We start from the raw sequence: 20,316 nt of genomic DNA on the forward strand, positions 1-20,316 counted from the left end.
GTGGATGGAAGATTCCCTTGCGTGAGCGCCGCGACGTCAGCACGTCGTGTCTGGGCCGTTTCCGAGTCCGCCCTCCCCCGCTTAACCCTTCCTCCGCCGGAACCCGGGCTCGGGAGGGCGCGGGCTCCGGGCCTCGACTTCCCGGGGGCTGCGGACCAGGCTCCTGGAAACCGGGGCTCCCGGGCGCAAGGGGGGCGAGGCTGAGCGCCCGGACTCCTGGGTCCCGGGGCAAGGGGCGCTAGGCGCTCGGGCTCCCCAGAGTGGGGCCTGGACTCTTAGATCTGAGGGGCGCCGGGGTCTGGACTTGGCTGAGCCGGCGGGCTGTTGATTCGTCGTCCCCTGGGGAGAGGGGCTGGGGACCCGGGCCGGACGCCTGGTTCCCGTGGACCGTGCGTCGAGGTCAGCTTCAGGGCAGAGCGACGCGGGGAAGCTGCCCGTGCGGCTCAGGGCGTCATTGCCAGCGGCCCCCCAGGCCCCGCGACTGGGAGATCTGGGGGCTGGGAGTTTTCACGGAAGCTGGGGGGGGGGGAGGTGCTGCAGAGGGGCGCGCCCCTCCCCCTTCCCCAGTTTCCACGACGCTGGTGGAAAGTTGGGTCAGAGGGGAAAGCGCGGAGCGAAGGGAAGGAAACGGCGGAGGCGGAAGCTGCACCTGAGAGCTAAGAATGGCTCTGGGGTCCTCAGGTGGCGTCAGCCTGCCAGTTTTTCCGCGCAGGAGGTCGAGGGAGGGGGCCCGAGTTGGGTGACTTGAGGACCTCTGATTGCCCCCCCCCCCCCCCCCCCCCGTAGTGAGCCGGGGTGAACGCAGCCACTGCCCGTCGCAGACCGTGAAGAAGCTCCTGGAAGAACAGAGGCGCCGTCAGCAGCAGCCTGAGGCTGGGGGGGTACCGGTAAGGCCCGGGAAGCCCTGAAGCGGGACTCCCGTGAGGCCGTGTCCTGTTGGGCGGGGACTTGAGGGCTCCCTGGGCCCTCAGCACGGAGCGGGGGTGCGGCCCTGACTTAGATGCTGCGGCTGGGACTGGATGCTGAGGGCTGTGTCACATAAACTCACCCTCCTTCGTTTCTGTTTATGCCTCTCCAGGGACAGTTTCCACCTCCCCCGGCCCAGTCCCTGACCCCATCTGTGAATGAGAGTGAGGCTGGTAAGTCTGGAAACCCATCTGGTCCCCTCAGCTGGCGCAGCCCCAGCTTTCTTCCCCGACTCAGACATTCTAAATCTTAGAACTTTGGGGAAACTTAGGAGTCAGACCAGACCCTCTTTCTTGCTGCGACCCGGTAGCAGCTTGATCTCCCAGATTCTCTGGAGCCCGCTAGTCTATGTATGAGGTCCTTCCGTGTTCCGGGGGCCCAGGCTTGCAGCCCTTTGTTGCTCTAAGAGTCTAGGCGCTCAACCCTCAGTGTCCCTGGAGTCCAGGTGGCAGAAGTCCAAGCTTTCAACCGCTTGGTGCCCTGGATTCTGGGTTCCAGCCCTTTGGTGTCCCACAAGTACTAGCTCTCAGTACCTTGGGAGATTCCAGGCCCTCACTCCGGTCCTCCAGTCTAGGTCAGGACTTCCCCAACTCTGGTAACCAGGCCTGCCCCTGCCCCTCCTCTCACACACAGGCCATTCTCGCTTCCCAGTACACCAAGAGACTGTGGGTTCTGGACCTGGCAGCCTGGCTCCCACCACGGGCTTTCCAGACTGGGACCCCAACACGCATGCTGCCTACACAGACAGCCCCTACTCTTACCCTGCTTCTGCTGCTGAAGGCTTCCTGACTCCTGACTTCTACCCACCCTCCGACCCAGGGCGGCAGTGTCCATATTCTGTGGGGATGGAGGTGAGATACAGAGTGGGAATAGGATGCTGAAGGACCCCTAAAATTCCCAGTTGCCCTCATGCTGGATTAAGATCCCATTCTTCAGATGGGCAAAACTGAGGCCCAAAGGTCCAGGGTCACTTGGTGCAGGCGGGGCACCCAGCCACTCTGCCTGGCACTGTGTGTACATCTGTATGTTAGGAAGAGGGAATTCTCAGCTGACTGGGTCTGCCCACCACATGTATCCTTCAGGACCCCCTGGATACCCGGCTTTATGCAGAACCTTCCCTGCCACAGGCAGGATCCTGGAGAGGTTCTGGACTTCCTTCAGGACCCCCACCATTGCCTACTCTGGCCACCGGACCATCCCTGGACACAGCCCGTGCTCACATGCTGGCTTTGGGGCCTCAACAGCTGCTGGCCCAGGATGAGGAGGGAGACACGTGAGTATAGGGGATTGCGGTCTGCATGTTCCTGGCTTAGCGGGGCTGCTGTGCTCACTCTTTGCCCCCTACCTGTTCTCAGGCTCCTGCACCTATTCGCGGCTCGAGGGCTGCGCTGGGCAGCGTATGCCGCAGCTGAGATGCTCCAGGTATACAGACGTCTGGACATTCGGGAGCATAAGGGCAAGGTGAGGGCCGGGGGCCTGGACTGGATTTGAAGGCAGAAGGTCTGGGAACCTGGATTCTTGGTTTGCAGAGGGGAGGAGACTTGGGCTCAGACTAACCCTCTTATCTCCTGCAGACCCCTCTGCTGGTGGCTGCCGCCGCCAACCAGCCCCTGATTGTGGAGGATCTACTGAACCTGGGAGCAGAGCCCAATGCCACCGATCATCAGGGACGTTCTGTCTTGCATGTGGCTGCTACCTATGGGCTCCCAGGAGTCCTCTCGGTATGGCCAGCTGGCCGGTGGGGTGAATGGGATGGACTGGTCGCTCACATCCTGGCTTCCAGGGCTAGCAGGCCTGGGGAGACTAATCCAGCCCTCTGCCTTCTCCTCCTCAGGCTGTGATTAACTCGGGGGTTCAGGTCGACCTGGAAGCCAGAGACTTCGAGGGTAAGTTGAGTGGTCGGCAGGGTGGGTGTGGCAGGTGGGCTTGGGTGGGGTGGGTGCCCCAGATGCAGAGCCCTCACTGTCTCTGTTCCGCAGGCCTCACCCCTCTCCACACAGCCATCCTGGCCCTCAACGTTGCCGTGCACCCACCTGACCTGTGTTTCCGGGTACTGAGTACCCAGGCCCGAGACAGGCTGGCTTGTGTCCAAATGTTGCTGCACATGGGTGCTGATCACACCAGCCAGGTGAGCTGGGCAGTGGGCAGCCGGTCTCTAGAAAGGTGTGTGGGATGGGTCACCTGGATGTCCAGGGCTTCCAAACAAAAGCTGACTTGGCTCTTCCCAGCCTGGTGAACTTGAGCACGTTACTTCAGCTTTTGTGCCCCAGAGAATAATATTATTGATCTTAGCTTATATTGATCAAGCACTTTACTATTCATCAAACACGGAGTTTCATAGATTAGCTAACTGAACCCTCACAAATACTCTTCGACATGCGCACTGTTGTTACTTTTCCTGTTTTACTGGTAAAGAAACTGAGGCACAGGGATCCCTGGGTGGCGCAGCGGTTTGGCGCCTGCCTTTGGCCCAGGGCGCGATTCTGGAGACTCGGGATCGAGTCCCACGTCGGGCTCCTGGTGCTTGGAGCCTGCTTCTCCCTCTGCCTGTGTGTGTCTCTGCCTCTCTCTCTCTCTCTCTCTCTGTGTGACTATCATAAATAAATAAAAAATTAAAAAAAAAAAAAAGAAACTGAGTCACAGGGGTCAAAAATCTTACAGCTTCTAAGTGTCAGGGGATTAGAATCACGTGGTTCACGCCAGAATCCAATGCTTCATAGTTCTGTTACTCTCCTTCCCCTGCTAGTAGCTCTTTCACAGGCTGCCTGAGAGAATTCAACATCCGCTTATTATTTTGCTTTGTTTTTTAGTTAAAGAAATTTGAACACAGATAAAATATAGAAAATAATATAGTGAACTCCCCATACCCAACATCAGTAATCAGCAACTTGTAACCAGTCCTGCCCCATCCATTCTTCAACTTTCCTATAGTATTTTAGAGTAAACCAAGCATGTATTTTTATCCACAAATATTTGTGTCTTTAAAGTTAAGAACTCTTTTAACCTCAATACCATTATTCCATCTTACAAAAAAGTTAATCTCATAGTATCAAATATCCTGGCTGTGTTCAAATTTCTGATTGACTCTAAAGTGATATGCTTTCTTTTTTTTTCATTAAAAGTCTAGGATCCAAATAAAGCCCACATATTGCCATTATAGGGCTTTTGTGTTACTTTAAGATTTTATTTATTTATTTGTGAGAGACACAGAGAGAGAGGCAGAGACATAGGCAGACGGAGAAGCAGGCTCCCCATGGGGAGATCCCAGGACCCCAGGTTTATACCCTGAGCCAAAGGCAGATGCTCAACCACTGAGCCACCCAAGAGTCCCTTAAGGACTTTTAAAGTCGTTTCCTCCTCTATCTCCTTGTCTCCTCTTCGTTATTTATTTGGTGAGCCAACTAAGTTGTTTTGCCTTGTATAAACCCATCATATTTTTAATGTCCATTATTACAAACTCTTTAAGAACAGGTAATCAAGTTTCACTGTGCAATATGTCTTTATTTGCTCCAAAATATGAAGAGAACAATTAAATAAGGAAGTACACATAGGCTTAGTTGGTCCCCCAAAAATGCTGCTCAAGTCGCATCCCTACAGATATGGGCAGCTGCTAGCCCAGAGCTCCTTAGGAGGATTAGATATAAGAGTCTTCTCCTCAAAGACACTTGGGCTGGAAACTTGTCATAATAAACACATGGTCCTGTGATGCGTACAATGTGAATGGCAGCCCCTTAAATGTGGTGCTCTTGTTTAGTGCACAACACATATAACTGTGTAAGGCACCCCTGGGTGCTTGCAAAGGAGGAACGTGGTGTCTAAGGGCTCTTGGGTTCCATGGGAGGGGCCTTGGGTGTGAGGACTGGCCTGACCTCCGCCGTTCCCTTCTCTACAGGAGATAAAGAGCAATAAGACTGTTCTGCATCTGGCTGTGCAGGCTGCCAATCCCACCCTGGTTCAGCTGCTGCTTGAGCTGCCACAGGGAGACTTGCGGGCCTTCGTCAACATGAAGGTGGGGGCCTCGGTCGGAACGTGATTGTGTGAGATAGATGGAGAAGGGCAGCGGGATGTTGGGAGGCCTGTGGGCTATGGAAGGGACGGCTAATGGAACATAGGCAAGGCCTCTATAGGATGTGGATGGAGATTGGGGGAGTGTATAGGCCATGGATGGAGGGGCATGTGGAGTGGGATTATGGAGAGGATTCTGGGCTGTGAGGAGGGACAAGTGGGATGTGGCTGTGAAGCAGGAGTGTGATAGAATCTGAAGTGCACTGTAGAGGCCCGGGCCAGCTGAGTCTGAATCCTTAGCAGTCCTCCCCTCACTGTCCCCAGGCCCATGGGAACACAGCCCTCCACATGGCAGCTGCTCTGCCCCCTGGGCCACCCCAAGAGGCTATCGTGCGACGCCTGCTGGCAGCTGGCGCAGATCCAACGCTGCGAAACCTGGAGAACGAGCAGCCTGTCCACCTGCTGCGGCCTGGGCCGGGCCCTGAGGGGGTGAGCACTGGGCCCACCCTGACCGCAGAGTGGCCTCTGACCTAACAGTGTGAACCCCTGACCCTACCCATTCATGACTTTAGAGGATGACTTTTAATCTCAGGAGCTGACCTTGGTCCTCTACAGCCCTGATTTGAAAGTATGACCTCTGACCCCAGTGTTTGATTTCCCACCTGGTACTGGTGACTCCTCCTAAGCTCTACTTCTAACCCTGAGTCCTGACCTCAGGGTGTGACCTTTGATTCCCAAGTATAACCTCTGACCCCCCTACCACAGCCCTAAGTGTGACCTCTGACCCCTTGCCTCTACCTTTGACTCCTAGTCCTGAATTTTAACCCCAGAGTGGGAACCCCCAGCCAGCAACACCTTTATCCTTCATCCCTAGTGCTGGCTCCTGAACCATCTTCCCTAACCCTGCACCTTGATTCTGAACCTCTGACCTGCAAACCCAATCGACCCTACTCTGTTCTGTACTTTACCCCCCACCTTCACAGGGTTTCTGTCCCTTATCTCTTTTTCTAGCCTCCCTAACTTCTCCTCCCCCTCCTTGTCCGCAGCTTCGGCAGCTATTGAAGAGGAGCCGTGTGGCACCCCCAGGCCTGTCCTCTTAGGACTCAAACCCAGAACCTGGACTGATTTTTCCAGTCCCCTCCGTCCTGTGGGACAGCCAGCGTATGCTAATGTTGCAAATCCATGATAATGTATGTGGAATGTCCTGCCATCGGGGTCTTACATTAAAACCCCAAAATGGCTGCTGGGGGGGTAAACAATCCCCAATATTTGGGGTGGTGTGATACCCCTCCCCCACCCACAAGGAGCCCTCTTGATGATTTCTGTGAAATCGAGGCCCCTTGATTGTTTCTGTGAAACACTTTAGACCCTAACCCTTTCTCCACTGGGATCCTTTGGAGCCCCCCTTCCCCTCCTCAAGTCTAGTTCAACTCCTCTAGAACCCCAGATATGATTTCCCTACACAGTACTTGGGGTACCCCCAGAATAGCTCCCAGTGTCATCCAGTAGAGCTCCTAAGATGACCCCCAAACCTCCCCAGGACCCACACCATTCATGTCCTTACCCCTGAGACATAGGAAGGACTCTTCCTAGATTCAAGTCCCCTGGGTCCTATGCTTTCTAATTCAGAGCTCAACTGGGCTCCATCCTTGATCTCCGCATTTCCAGTGAATTTCTCCCCTATCTGAAACAACTTATTAAACTCAGTTTGGACTGCACTGTCATTGTCTTCATCTCTGGCGGCATTGGTGCAGGGGAGTGGCTGTGGTGCTTGGCTGAGGAGGCGTGTTTGGATGACTGTGCCTGGGTGGGGTGTGTAACAGACTGTGGGTGCCACGTCCATATCCCGCCGCCTTCACCCTGTCCACCCTCATCCTGGCGGTCTGACTGCCTGTGGGCATTGTGAGACCCCTGGTGCCTGCCTTACCCTGGGTATGAGCATGGGTATGGGTATGGGTAGCCTTAAATGCCAACAAATTTATGCCACTTACCATCCAACAGCCCTCTAAGCAGAGATTGAAAGGAGATGGTAGAGAAATATTCCAGGTCCCTCACTTCTATGAAGATAATGTGGAAGTGTGTGTTCACGGGCTTTCGGAATTCCCCAACAGAATTAAGCTCCCAGCTCCCCATACTGGTTCTGGCTTGATAACACACCCTTTCCTGTCTGCTTGCCCTTTTCTGTGTCCTTTCCCACCTCTCTTACCAATAAGTTGTCCTCAAATCCTTCTTCCAGAGAAACCCAAACTAAGACAGAAGACCTCCACGATGCCCTCTTCTCATAACTGCCCCACAACCTCTGCCCTGGACTTTGTCCAAATCTTACCCCTACGTGAGCCCCCGCTGAAAGCCCTCTGACTTCTCAGAGCATTCCACTGCTCAGAGCCTCTTAAGGACAACAAACCAAGCATACTTCAGGGCATGTGCCAGTGTCTCCACCCCAAAACTTAGCTTAAAACAACCATCTCTATTTGCTCATGATCCTCCAATCTAGGCTGGGCTCAACTGGATCGTCCTATCCTACTTTGGTCACTCTTGTGGCTACAGTCAGCTAGAGGCCTGATTAGGCCAAACAACTTCACTCACATGTCTGATAGCTCAGTTGAGATGGCTGGAGCCACTGTGAGTGGGCTGAGCATCTCTAGGTCCGTGTAGTCTCTCCAGGAAGGTGGGTGGGTCTCTTCACCTGGTGTTTCCAAGAAGTCCTTGCTTACATCATGCTTGTTGACATCATATTGGTCAAAGTCATTCACAGGGCCAAGCTAGAATCTGGGGAGGGGGTACTACACAGAGCTTGAAAATTGGGAGGCAGGGTTTCAGGAGCCATCTGTGTTAGTCTCCCATATCAGCTGCCCTGTACCAGCATACATTGCTCTTCTGTGTATGCACATAAAGGCAGCTGACCCATGAAAAATTCATAGGAATGTTATTTCATAGATTCTAAGAACTTAACTGGAATTCATCTTATAGTCATAGTGTGGCATAGTTTAATTTCTGTACTTTTTTCCTTTGTGGTACCTAAAGATATTTATTTATTTATTTGAGAGAGAGAGTGAGTGGGGGGAGTGGGGCAGAGGGGGAGGGAGAAGGACAAGCAGATTCCATGCTGACCATGGAGCCCAATGTGGGGCTCAATCCCATGACGCTGTGATGATGTCCTGGGCAGAAACCAAGAATTGAATGCTCAAGGGGCTAAGCCACGTAGGTGCCCCATTAGGTTATTTCTTATCATTGATGGCATCTTAGAGTCTATCGACATATAAGATGTATATCCCAACATGTATCAACAAACATACACGTACTTATTAAAATAACAAAATGAAAAATAAAATGACAAAATGAGGGATCCCTGGGTGGCGCAGCGGTTTGGCGCCTGCCTTTGGCCCGGGGCGTGATCCTGGAGACCCGGGATCGAATCCCACATCGGGCTCCCGGTGCATGGAGCCTGCTTCTCCCTCTGCCTGTGTCTCTGCCTCTCTCTCTCTCACTGTGTGCCTATCATAAATAAATTAAAAAAAAATGACAAAATGATTAAATGTCTCTAATAGACTATTACTAAAAGAAAAATTAAATTGTTTTCCGTGGGAAGAGAAGGGCAGCTTAGTAGCACAAGAGCATCAAATGAACAATAGCAAAGTTATTTTTCCTGCTGGAATTTCAGTAAGTGTTTTAAAATTAATTACCCTAAGTATCCTCATTAATATGTAAACATTATTAAGGAATCACATACTGAGCAAAGTGAGCAAAATGACCTTCTATTTCCTTGCCCCACCTGTTTGGAGCTCCTTACCCATTGTTATCCTGTTGATCACCCCTGGCTGTGAAAACAAAGGCAGCTCTCCCCCCATCTGTGGTGCTAGTCATAGATTTCTGCTAAAGTGTCTCAGTACAACTAAAGATCTCAGAATGTTGGAAACAGTTCTCCGATGAAGCTGTGGCATTGTGTCCAATTTATACCATGTAGGCATCTTCCTCCCAATGTCTGCTACGTCTATATTTAATATACATGACTTGTATTTACATGTATGTATTATAAAGAGACACTGTGAGCTCATAGGCTCTTTGGGAGAATTAGATTTAGGTGCTTCCTCCCTAGGGCATCTGTCAGAAAATTGTATACTTAGCGGACATTAGAACATAGCATATTGCTGCCACCTGCTGGGAAGTTGTAGTAAAAATGCAAATCTACAGTGTCTAGAAAGTGAATGGTATCACTTGGAATTTTGCAGGGCACAACCTGTACGGCGTATGGGGCAGCCTTGAATTTCTAGGCAGCAGGTCAGCAAAATGGCTAAGTGTATGGATGCTAGAGCCAGGTTGGCCTGGGTTGAATCTCTAGCTCTGACCATTCCTAGATGGTGACCATGGGCATGTAATGTAACTTCTTATCTCCATTTCTAGTCATAGTACCTCCTTCACGGGATAGAAGTAATGATTAAGAGTGTCAATGTAGTAAAAAGCTCTCGGAGGGGTGCCTGGCACAGAGTGAGTGCCTTATGAGTATTTTCCACCATGCTGTTTTTAAAATGTATTTTTAAAAATTTATTTATTTATTTATTTATTTATTTATTTATTTATTTATTTATTTATGATAGTCATCAGAGAGAGAGAGAGAGAGAGAGGCAAAGACACAGACAGAGGGAGAAGCAGGCTCCATGCACCGGAAGTCCGATGTGGGATTCGATCCCGGGTCTCCAGGATCGCGCCCTGGGCCAAAGGCAGGCGCTAAACCGCTGCACCAGCCAGGGATCCCCTAAAATGTATTTTTTAAACTTTTTTTTAAAAAAGATTTTATTTATTTATTCATAAGAGACACAAAGAGAGAGAGAGAGGCAGAGACACAGGCAGAGGGAGAAGCAGGCTCCATAGAGGGAGCCCGATGTGAGACTCGATCCCGAGACTCCAGGATCACGCCCTGGGCTGAAGGCGGGCGCTTAACCGCTGAGCCACGCAGGAGTCCCTGTTTTAAAATTTATTTAACAAATACTTGTGAAGTAGCAGGCACAGGTCTAACATCTCCACAGGTATTAGCCCTTTTAATCTCCATAGCAACCTTCTTGGGACAGGTAACAGCATAGGTAGAGGGCTAACCCCAAAGCCACAAAATGAGGTACATGAGGGTTTAAGTTCCAATAGGCATTTGCAGACATCACATACCCCTCTCTGGGACATGTAACCGGAATTTCCACGCATCAGGAGGATTCCTATTGCCTCCGGAAGAGGGTATGAAAACATGTGAATGGGAAGAGGGGTTCGAGAGTCTCAGTCCCTCCTTGGGATCGCAGGTTGGGGGTGGATGCTGTGTGTGATTGAGTGTGAGGGTGAAGGCAGGAGAAACTGCCAGGACACAACTTCCTTGGAGTCGACTCCCGGGATTCAGCAAACAGAGGCCTGGAAGTAACAAACCGTTCAGCACCGCGGAAAGCTCCGGACTGGGCTGGGGGAGCCGAGCCGTCCTTGGGCCCCGCCCCCTGCACGCCAATCCCGGCCCTTCCTACAGGCTCCGCCCCGATTTAAAGATCCTACGGACTGTTTAAATGGGTGAAGGAGGGCCGGGCGGGGATCCACATCAGTGTCCAGCGCTGTGATTACACATTGATCCCCCCACAGAGACGCAAGATGGCACGGTGGGGTAAAGGATTTTATTGGGTTGTTAGTGGAGAGCACATGGGAGGGTGAGTTCTAGGAAACAACAAACACTGGGACCAAGCTGGTGGTCACCTTAAGGAACAATAAATTAACTTACAAAATAAATTAAGATGAGAAAGTCCCAAGCAGGGAGGCAGCTAGGAATACCTGGGGATTTCTTGGGAGTGGAATTTGGGATCGGAAAGGGGAAATAAGAATTTCCAGCCCCCTCACAGAGTGTGAAATGAACATTTTTGAGACCCCTCCCCCAGGCTGGGAGTTGGGGTTCTGGGGAGCCAGGAAGAGGGAAGGTCTGAGCTCAGCCAAAGGGGTGAAGGGGCTGGTTCAGGGTCGTTCCTCCAGGAAGCGGTAGGTGGGGTTCTCATAGCCATGACGCTGCAGTTCACGCAGCTGCTGCTCCTCCAGGGTCAGCATAGGGTCCACCTGCAGTAGGGGCCGGAAGGATGGAGGGGCATAGGGACCTGACCGAAGATCTCACAGTTCCTCTGTGCCAGGCTCTGGCATTCCTCCCCCATACCACGTCTTTGTGTCTCTCACCTCCACCACTCCATGGCTGATAGCCCCATAGGGCTTCTTCCTGCGCAAGAGCAGCAGGGAGAGGACAATCAGGGAGCCCCCACCTGCTCCCATGATCAGCAGACCAGACACGGCCTCTCGGGACACACCTGTCCCGGCTGGTGCCTGCATGGAGAGGACAGGGGTCAGGGGCCGTCTTTGAGGCTCGCCAAGGCCCTGTGTGGCTTTGGGAGTCACAGCCTAGTCACTGACTTCTGACCTCTCCCCCTAGGTAATCAGAACAGTCCTCCTCTTACCAGCTCATCTCTCTGAATCTCCGATGAGTGGAAAGGAAAACCCCTTGGAACAGACACATTCACCTGGGGAAGCAGGAGGTGTCAGGGACTCAGGAGTCTGGGCCCCAGCCTCCTCCTCCCCTGGGCCCCAGTAGGGCATCCCCCAGCCTTCTTCTTCCCTAGGACTCCAAAGTCCATGTCCTCAATCCCTTCTTCCCTCAGACCAAGGAATCCACACCCCTATAACCCTCCTCCTTCAGACCTAGGAGTCCGGGACCCCTCTCCCATCTACCCTCAGGCACCCATAGGTCTGACCTACCTTTCGCTCGTACTGCTCCAGGGGGGACATCTTCTCTTTCCCAGAGGATGCAGCATCTTGTTCTGTGGACCCTAACCCCCAAGGCCTATCTTATTCCGGAGAATCGAGAATGGTGTTTCCCCTGCCTGAGGAGGCGGTCAGAAGGGGCACCGGACTCTACCCCAGCAGGTCTGGAGTTCCCAAGGACCCTTTTCCATTCCAGGCTCAGGGACTAGTGGGGTTTGGTGGCTGGGATCTATTCTGTGAGATACTCACCTTTTGGAAGAGCCACGGGGGTGTCTGCTGGCAGCCAGAGGAGGCAAGACAGGTGGAACAGTGAAGAAAGGAGGGCATCATCGAGGAAAGAGTGGAGACGCACCCTCCCGGGGGCCAAGGCAGGAGGATCAAGGATCCTACAGAGGCCTCCACAGCCTTAGACATCCGTTCCTATCCTCTCCCACTCACTGCAGTAGCTAAGATACCCCCAGACTTTAAGGAGTTAGAATTGAGGGTGGGTGCTTGTCCCCCCAAGTCTGGGATTATCTATATCTGGGTTAACTCACCATCTTTGGAATCCAGAGGCTGCAGCCCACTCTTGTCCTCACTGCTGCCCCCTGGGGCGGGGACTTCCAATTCATTGGGACCCAGGTGCTCAGAGTGGAGGAGCTCCTCTGAGGGGAACATGCAGAAAGGGAGTCGAGATGATGCCTCAAAACAAAACTGGGTGAATAAACAGCACCCTAACAGTAGAGTGATCAGGCATAGCCACAAGTGTGATCTGGGAAAGTGGGGAGCTAGATGGAGATACCCCTGGAAGGGAGGATGGAGGTTGAGGTTTCAAGAGAATGGCTTCTTTAAAGAGCAGGATTAGGTGTGGGATATGCCGTAGTAAGTCACAACAGATCCGGGGGCTGCAACAGGTCACACTTTCTGGTGTTCCTGCTCTCGTGTGGGTCCCTGCCTTTGAATCTGGACTGGGGTTGTCCCTTGCCTTAACCAAGAGAAGGTGGGCCCCTGCCTTGAGAAGCCCTGACAGCGTTCGCTGTCCTGTATGGGGAGCCTGAGCCACTATGGAGGAGACCCGGGTACCCTGCTGAGACCACGTGAAGGGGCTCCATGGAGAAGAGACCCTGCGTTGACCTGGAGAGGGAGAGAGGCCCATCTGTGACAGGGTCCCCAGCGGATCTGCTAGCCAGACACTGCCACACACTGGACTACTGGCAAGGCTGGCAGAAGGAGCACCCAGCAGAATCCAGACCAGATGGCAGAGTCAGGAGCAAAGAAAATGGTTGTTTTAAGCCACTAAGTTCTGGAGTTTATTACGTAGGAATAAATAATGGAAATGGTGACAGGGGTGTTGGTGGAAGCAATGATTGGGAATCAGGATCTGCCCTTCCAGATCTGGAATGGGAACCAGGGGTCACAGGTACTCACGGATCTGGGGCCGCAGCTCCTGAGCCAGGCGGGGGTTCTGGTCAAGCAGCCCCAAGCTCTGGTTCATCCTCTCTTCAATTACTTGAAGATGGGTCTGCACCTGTGGGGGAGTGAGCATGAAGGATGAACCGGGCAGTAGGGAGAGATGGGGAAACTGAGGCAGGGTAGGGTCCAAGAAAAAGGAACATGTACAATGGGCAGGAAGTAGGGTAAAATGGCCAGGAATTGGGCCACAGGAGGAAGAAAACTGGAGACGCAGAATAAAAAGAAAAAGAAAAGATGTACAGAAGACAGGAAGTGAGGGGCTTGGAAAAGGAAGTGAGCCAGAAGGGAAGGGAGCAGTCACCAGGGAGAGTACACAAGGGACAATGTAGGTGTAGGATACAAGGAACACGGCGTAGAAAATAGGAAGCAAGCGTAAGTCTGAGGAATAGAACGTGAGGTTTCAGGGGTTACAGAGAGGGAAATAGGATTAGAGGCTTATAGGGAAATGATGTGGTTCAGGGCAAGACTTGAGTTCAAAAGCATAGAATGGAGTGGTTGGGGACAGGAAGAGAACATCCAAGAACTAGGGACTGGGATTTGAGGGCACAGAGCAAGGGCTGCATGGAAAAGCAGTGGGGTGAAGGACAGAGAGGATTCGAGGCTCAGGAGGGGGATTCTGGGAAAGGAATCCAAGGGACAAGAAGGGGGTCAAAGGCATGCGGGTGGTGGCCAGGATCAAAGAGTAGGGATGTGAGGGGCTACAAAGGGTCCCAAGGCACAGGGGTGGGGGGTTGCCAGGTTTGGGAAGAAATCCAAGGGACAGAAAGAGCATCTGAGGGATGGGGTCCCAGACCCTGGGGTCTGAGGGATGGCAGGATATTTGGGAGCTGGAAGGATCTGAGCACCTGGAAGCGCATCTGCTGGGCCTTCTCAGGATCCACAGCAGCCACGTGCTGGTAGTGCCTCAGTGTGTGCCTTTGTTCCTTCTGCTCTGCTCGTAGGTAACGCCGCAGGGCCAGCAGGACGCGCTCTGCCTGTGGAAGGGATGAAGGCTGCTGGGCCTGCCCCAGATCTTTTCACCCTCTGCCCTCTGTCCCCACGGCTCCAGCACCTGAGGTGGATCTCCCTGCAGCGCCGCCAGGAAACCTTCCAGAGCAGCCCGGCGCTGGTCGTTGATGAGAGCAATGACTCGGGTGGCATGGGTCTCCACCAGGCGCTGTCGCTCACCAGATACCTGCTCCTCCAAGGTCTGCAGAATGGACTGGAAGTGCTGGCGAGGAGGTGAGCACAGGGCCAGGAAAGGTGAAGACGGGGGAAAGTCTGGGTCAAAGGCAGTCTGGAAAGGCAGGGCTCTAGGGCCAAGTGGTGGAGGGGGGTGTAGGCAGGAGTAGAATCGATCACAGGACACTGATGGAAGGGGTGGGGATTCAGGGCCAGGCATAGTGCAGGCAGGACCAGGCCAACTGGGACTTGATCTAAGGATGTAAACTGTACTGGGTGGGAACAATCTAGGAACTGAGCTGGCTGGTGTTCAGGTGAAATACTTTCCAACTATTATAGGACAGGTAAGGCTCTAGACCTGGGCAGGGCCAACTGGAAATGGTCTGTGCTGAAATAGGACATAGAAGAGTGCAACAAGAGTCAGGAATGGGGCTAACCTGAATGAGGCCTGAAGGTGATGGGTGAGTCCTGATACTGGGCCTACTGAGGAGGGATTGAGTACAAGTGAGATTAGAGGGGTGGGACCAGCATCAGGGGGCAGGGCCGAACATGGATGTGAGGCTGAGGAGGCTGAGAAGGCCCAGCTGCACCTGCAGGACCTCAGCTGGGGACAGGACCGCAGAGGGGGGCCCTCAGAGGGAAGGATCAAGTTAAGACAAAGCCAAACATGGCCAGTCTGAGGAGAGAGTCATAGGCTGAGAGGGGTGGGACCAACTGGGGGGCCGGGCCAGGAGAGACCACTATAACTAGGAAGGGGTGGAACCGAATGAGACCGGGCAGGTAGAACCAGGCTGAGACCAGGTGCGTCCTAGGCAGTGGACGGGCATGACTAGGACCCGCTGGAGGGTGTCTTACCTCGTTCAGGGCCTGTCTGTCTGCTTTAGGCAGGTTCTTGGACTGGTTGTCTGCCATGGCCCATTCACGCATCACCTAAGGTCAAGGGGGAGCTTCAGGATCCTGCAATCTACCCTCTACCCAGTGAGTTCCCCAATCCCTCTTCAAGACTTCAGAGGCTCCAGATGCCTTAAGTCCCACTGGCTCTTGGGTTCACAAGAGGTCAAGGCTCCGAAAGAATTTAAAGTGGAAGGACACAGTGTACCAGAGTTTCCATAGAATGTTGGTGGCCTCTCAGTGGGATTCTAGGTGGGTCAGGGATCTCTGGTCATCTTAGAGGTGGTGTTGAGGGCTAGGGGTTGATGGGGGCTTGGGGAGTCTTTGGAGGCAGCTTCAATGTGCACCTGAGGAAATCCCTGGTATTTAGGGAGTTCTGTGTTGTGGGAAATCCTGGGGCTCCTAGGATCATCACCTCATTAATCTGGCGCATCCTTCGTTCCTCCAGGTCCATCTTGGCCCGCAGGAACCCCTCGTGCTCGCTGATTTCTCCAGGCATGCCGAAGTACACATCCACACCATCTGTGGGCCTTGGAGTGGTGGTCACTGCAAGGCCAGGAGTCAGGGAATCCCAAAGCCCATGGCCAGGTCACCTCCCCTCCCTAGAGCACGCTGGAGACCACCATGTGTCCACATAACCATAGCTGCTACGGGGCATCATGAGAGATATAGTTCTGAACCGGACCTGTTCTTGTCAAGCTTAGGAATCCATTATACCATCCTTTAAGCTTCCCCAAAATAATCCTTAGGAACTACCAGATGGCTCTTCTACCTCCAGGTACCCCAAACCACCCTCAGCCTTTGCATTCTTCACAGGACAGCCCTCCCACCTCTTCTTTATCCCAAGGTACTCCCATCCCTTCCATTCCCCCCAGCTCTCTCCCCAACAGGTCCCGCCTAAAGATGCCTCTACACTAAGGCTCCCTCAAATCATCTTCCCTCCAGGGAAGAGGGAACTAAGGGTCCAGAGACTGTCTCACCTTTGCTGACCCCTGCAGGGCTATGGGAGCTTGAGGGTAGAATTCTTTCCTCCTCATCTTCCTCTTCAGCCCGTGGGGGTTCCACAAAGTAATCATCCACCGGCTGTAGGAAGGATTCCTCTTCTTCCTCCTCCTCAGCCCCCTCTACTCTGCCCCCTAGGGGCCAGGAGCGGGTGGAGGGGTCACTGAGGGAACAGAAGACTTAAGGCAATGAGAATCTGACCTGGGTCCCCAGGCTTCCATTTCCTGCCTCAGGAGCCTCGGGATGTGCATGGAAGGTTCCCTCCCACTCACCCAGCTGCTGTCCCAGACGGATCGGGGGTCACTGGCGGGGGGCAGCACACATACTCCACACCTCGGAACCGATCTGTGCCACAGGGCAAAAGCATGCCGGAACCATGCAGGATGAGGCCCTGGGAACTGCAGGCCTGCAGAAGAATAGGATAGGCCCAGATGCCACGATTGTGTGTTAGGAGAGGGGTAGAGGGGAGCCCGGGTGCCTGGGGCTTGGGGTCTGATGGGGCTGGGAGCCTGGATTCCTGATTCTGTCCCAGTGGGAAGAGGGGGCTGAGGCCCAGACTCAGGTTCTGTTAGGGGACTGGAATCCCGGGTTCTAGGGGGTGAGGATGGATGGGCCAGGATCCTGACCTCCTGCGCCTCTTGATGCCTCCGGGTGGAACTCTCACACTGGTCCATGCGCTCCTGGTGCAAGAACCGGCAACCTTCAGGCACCAGCAGGGCCTCGCTCACGAATTCACCTGCTGGGGTGTGGGGGTACCAGAGTGAGACCTTCCCACAGACACTAGCTCCACCCTCCTCTGAATCCAGACATTTTATCCTCGAGATTTCTCTGCCCCACTCCGGACCCAGACGTCCAGATCCCTAACGTGAGCCTGAGCCCAGGGCCCAGAATCTCACCCGCGGGATACCCCCACTTCTGTTCCCCTCCTCCAGTCTATAACTCACGCAGGCAGCGGAAAGGCACAACCTGGTGGTGGGGATGGGCACAGCGGCCACCCCGGGCACCCCCGCACCAGCGCTCCATGGGGATGGCTTGCGTCGCCTGTTCCACACGTGCAATCTGCAGCTCCGGGTACATCTGGGGGCACCGGGTGGGGGCGATCAACCCACAGCCTCACCCCTGTCAGCCGTGCTTACCACTGGCCACGTCCCTTTTCAAGGCTCTAGTGATCACCCTAGGTTCTGCTTCTCCTTAAAATCGGTCTTAGAAATCTCAGCCAGCAGGCCCCTGGCCACGCCCCCAGTAGCTCTCGTTCAGAAGCCCCGACAAACCACCCAGAAACTTGATCCCTGTAAATCCATCTCTCTTCTGGTCACTTCTGTCCCCTCCCCCAACAGGTTTGGTCCTCCCTTAAGCCTCACCTCTTCCTCGGTTTGGCTTCTCAGGAAGTGTCCTTTCTCTTTGCATTAGAACTGCCTTTTCGAAGAAGCCACCCTCCCAGCTTTCCACTCTCATTGGGCTCCACCCCATTTCCCATCCTGCAGGTCCAAAAGGTCTTTTTTCTGAGCCCCGCCTCTCCTTTGGCCACGCTCACCGACATTCCTACTCTTTAAGGACCCACCCCATATTGCTAAACTGCCTCTTCACTGGATACCATCCTTAACCGGCCCTCTTTGCACAGTTCTTTCCTGACCTAGTTTCTCAAAAACAGATCCTAAATTCGCCTCTTTCTCGGCCACGCCCCCTAGCTTCCCCGGCCTACTTGGATCCCTCATCCTCCCCGGACCTTGCCTTTTGCACCACTAGCTTCTTTCGGGGGGCCCGGCTCGCTGACCACGCCCCTCCAGCAGGGCCCGCCCACCTGTCTGCAGTACTCCAGCACGCGCTGCGGGTCCCGGAGACAGCGTCGCGAGCGCTGTGGGTCTGGTTCCCAGCGGCCGGTGCGCAGGTCCCGGTGAAGGGTTAGGTGCCGGCATAGTCCAGCAACCTGGGCCGACCCCGGGGCCTGGGGTCGGGTCAGAGGGGTCAGCGAGGGCCCCGGGACGCCCGCACGTGTGTCCCCCGGACGTTTGCTCCGTAGGACCCAGAGGTTCAGACCCCCCAGCGCCAGCCCCCTCCGCAAAGCACCGCGCACCCGCCTCCTAAGAGGGACTGTTCCCCGGGAAACAGCTCCCACTGGGCGGGGGCGCCCCAGCTCTCCCGTTGCCACGGCGACCCAGGTCCCCGGGGTGTCTCGCGGCCTTGTTGCCGCGGAGACAGGCTCCGCCCCCACCCCGGCGCAGCCGCACTGAAGCCCGAAGGGGTTAAAACCTAATCGCGGGGGAGGAGGCCAGAACCCAGGCGTTCTGGCCCCTCCTCCCTCCGTCCCTAGCTCAGGGTCCCATTCTCCGACGCAAAGACGACAAGGCCTGGCTTCAGGGCCCTGCAGGCCTGGGCTGGAGAGCCACATCCTGGGTCGGGCGGGGGTCGGTGGCTGGGGACCCGGACTCCTGGGTTCTGGGAGGCTGCGGGAGCCTTCAAATGGGTCCAGAGGATGCCAGGGACCAACACACTTGGAACCGGGTGTCTTACTGTCTGGTGGGTCCCCATGTTTGGGTGGGAAGGGGTTGGGGCTGAGTCACCTAGGTCAAGAGGGTGGACTTTGGGGACCGGGGGCTCTGGAACGGCCAGTTCCTAAGCTAGGGGCGGACGGAGGCTGGGGCCTGAACTCCTGGGTTCCTGGATGCCTCGTGCCGTTAGGGCGTTAGGGGCCGGCCCCTCGGCTGGAAGGACTGCGCTTTCCGCCCTGGACGTGTCCGCGTCCGGGTCCCGGGCCCGGGCCCGCCCCGTCCCCCATCCCCCAGGACCCGGCCGGGCCTCACCTCGGCCGCGCCGGGGCTCCCACCGGCCAGGCTCCCGACGGCGAGCTGCGCGCGCAGGAGGAGCAGCAGTAGCGGCAGCGACAGCGGCAGCGGCGGCGGACCCCGGCGGCGGCTCAGACCGCGAGCGGCGGGGCTGCTGGGCCCCATGTCCCGGCCCTCGCGCCCTCGCGTCCCCTGCGCTCCCGCCCGGCCCGGCCCGGCCCCAGCGGTGACAGGAGCTCCCAGCGCCGCCGCCGCCGCCGCCGCCTCCTCCTCCCGCCGCCCCCGGGCTGCGCCGGCGCCGCCAGCCCCGCCCCGCGCCGGCCCCGCCTTCGCGGCCAGGACAATAGCGCGGCGGCTCTGCGCAGCCTGGGGCGGCCCGGGGCCGGGGGTGGGGGGGCGGGGGGGGCGCGGGCGGCCGGGGGCCGGGGGTGGGAGGGGGGCGGCGCGGGCCCCCGCCCAGAGCCCCGGGATCCCAGCGCGTGCCGGGGCCTGGCCCGGAGTCTGGGTCGTGCGCTCCGCCGTGCAGAGCCTTTCCTAGGCCCCTCGCGCCCGGCTTTCCCTCCCTCAGACCCAGACACTCCCACATCAGCCTCCTCTTGCAGTCGCGCCGGCGTTGGAGACCTCTCCCCCCAGCAAATTCCTCCCCGGAGGTCCCAGGAATACGGGCCCCCCAAATTCCCCCAGTGGAGGACCCCGCAGCTGAGGGCCGGTCCCCTTCTCCCTCGGTTCCAGGAGTCGGGGCTAAAGGCACCTTCTTTTCAGGACCTGAGACCAAGCCCCTGCCCTTTCTCCCCGGAGTCTTGGCCTTCTGCTCTGCCTTCCAAGGATCCCAGGTGTCTAGACCTTTAATTCCTAGCTCGGGGATTCATAAACCAAAGCCCCCAGGCCCTTCCTTTAAGGATGACCTGAGTCAGGTACCCAGCACGTCGGGGCGAGGGGCTCAGCCCATCCTTGCTTTGAGGACCCCGGCATTTCTATTCTCTCACCCTCCCTCTCCAGGGCTCACTGCTGTTTCCTCAAATAACTAGAATGCGGTCTTCCCCAAGCCCACTGGAGCACTCGTCCTGTATGTGCATCTGCGCATGTATGTTTGGGTAGATGTGTGTCAAAAGAGCTTAGAGGGCCAAGTGGGTAATAAAGGGCCGAGAGGTGGTTCATGGTTTGTTCCTACAGCCACTCATCGCCTAGGGTAGAGGAAGGGCCTTGGGGCAGATTTAATGGACCTCTTCCTTCCGTAAGGTAGTGAATGATGCCAGGAGAATCCCCAAGACGCATTCACTTCTCAACATTT

General features: G+C 55.4%; 2 protein-coding genes and 1 long non-coding RNA gene across 8 annotated transcripts; 2 read left to right on the plus strand and 1 right to left on the minus strand.

Annotated features, from left to right (window-relative positions):
• The first annotated feature begins 251 nt into the window (after positions 1 to 251).
• On the plus strand, positions 252 to 6,689 carry NFKBID (NFKB inhibitor delta). 3 transcript variants are annotated; one of them, XM_077853994.1, is made up of 12 exons: positions 252 to 399; positions 787 to 887; positions 1,079 to 1,139; positions 1,618 to 1,817; positions 2,049 to 2,239; positions 2,322 to 2,427; positions 2,541 to 2,687; positions 2,801 to 2,852; positions 2,946 to 3,094; positions 4,859 to 4,975; positions 5,296 to 5,460; positions 6,018 to 6,689. In XM_077853994.1, the coding sequence occupies exons 4-12, from the start codon at positions 1,812 to 1,814 to the stop codon at positions 6,069 to 6,071; spliced, it is 987 nt and encodes a 328-aa protein (XP_077710120.1). In that variant the 5' UTR covers positions 252 to 399; positions 787 to 887; positions 1,079 to 1,139; positions 1,618 to 1,811; the 3' UTR covers positions 6,072 to 6,689. The 3 variants fall into 3 exon arrangements, with proteins under 3 accessions (XP_077710120.1, XP_077710111.1, XP_077710102.1); XM_077853985.1 differs by lacking the exons at positions 252 to 399; positions 1,618 to 1,817 and having other exon boundaries at positions 788 to 887; XM_077853976.1 differs by lacking the exon at positions 252 to 399 and having other exon boundaries at positions 820 to 887; positions 1,618 to 2,427.
• A 3,905-nt stretch (positions 6,690 to 10,594) lies between these two features.
• APLP1 (amyloid beta precursor like protein 1) lies at positions 10,595 to 19,215 on the minus strand. Of its 4 annotated transcripts, none has more exons than XM_077854052.1 (17): positions 19,044 to 19,215; positions 18,044 to 18,187; positions 17,187 to 17,319; positions 16,869 to 16,981; positions 16,515 to 16,648; positions 16,221 to 16,405; positions 15,656 to 15,786; positions 15,205 to 15,279; positions 14,240 to 14,398; positions 14,034 to 14,162; positions 13,144 to 13,243; positions 12,273 to 12,380; positions 11,986 to 12,012; positions 11,731 to 11,801; positions 11,433 to 11,495; positions 11,158 to 11,301; positions 10,595 to 11,081 (listed from the first exon to the last, which is right to left on the minus strand). In XM_077854052.1, exons 1-17 carry the CDS (start codon positions 19,188 to 19,190, stop codon positions 11,028 to 11,030), a joined length of 1,917 nt encoding a protein of 638 aa, XP_077710178.1. In that variant the 5' UTR covers positions 19,191 to 19,215; the 3' UTR covers positions 10,595 to 11,027. The 4 variants fall into 4 exon arrangements, with proteins under 4 accessions (XP_077710178.1, XP_077710168.1, XP_077710156.1 ...); XM_077854042.1 differs by having other exon boundaries at positions 10,595 to 11,043; positions 16,869 to 16,978; positions 19,044 to 19,211; XM_077854030.1 differs by having other exon boundaries at positions 10,595 to 11,043; positions 19,044 to 19,209.
• Positions 18,437 to 20,227, plus strand: LOC144286928 (uncharacterized). The gene is made up of 3 exons (XR_013354877.1): positions 18,437 to 18,759; positions 19,788 to 19,858; positions 20,025 to 20,227. It is a non-coding gene; the product is annotated as an uncharacterized LOC144286928 (long non-coding RNA).
• Positions 20,228 to 20,316: the final 89 nt, after the last annotated feature.

Source organism: Canis aureus, chromosome 1 (assembly GCF_053574225.1).
Source record: "Canis aureus isolate CA01 chromosome 1, VMU_Caureus_v.1.0, whole genome shotgun sequence".
Lineage (NCBI taxonomy): Eukaryota > Metazoa > Chordata > Mammalia > Carnivora > Canidae > Canis > Canis aureus.

Coding starts and splice junctions, on each gene's coding strand:
- NFKBID (XM_077853976.1), top strand. CDS start 1,903: ATGGGCAAAACTGAGGCCCAAAGGTCCAGGGTCACTTGGTGCAGGCGG. Junction 2,428..2,540: donor TTCGGGAGCATAAGGGCAAG/GTGAGGGCCGGG, acceptor TATCTCCTGCAG/ACCCCTCTGCTGGTGGCTGC. Junction 4,976..5,295: donor GGGCCTTCGTCAACATGAAG/GTGGGGGCCTCG, acceptor CACTGTCCCCAG/GCCCATGGGAACACAGCCCT.
- APLP1 (XM_077854030.1), bottom strand. CDS start 19,190: ATGGGGCCCAGCAGCCCCGCCGCTCGCGGTCTGAGCCGCCGCCGGGGT. Junction 14,399..15,204: donor ACAGACAGGCCCTGAACGAG/GTAAGACACCCT, acceptor CCTCCTCGCCAG/CACTTCCAGTCCATTCTGCA. Junction 11,496..11,730: donor TGGAGCAGTACGAGCGAAAG/GTAGGTCAGACC, acceptor CTGCTTCCCCAG/GTGAATGTGTCTGTTCCAAG.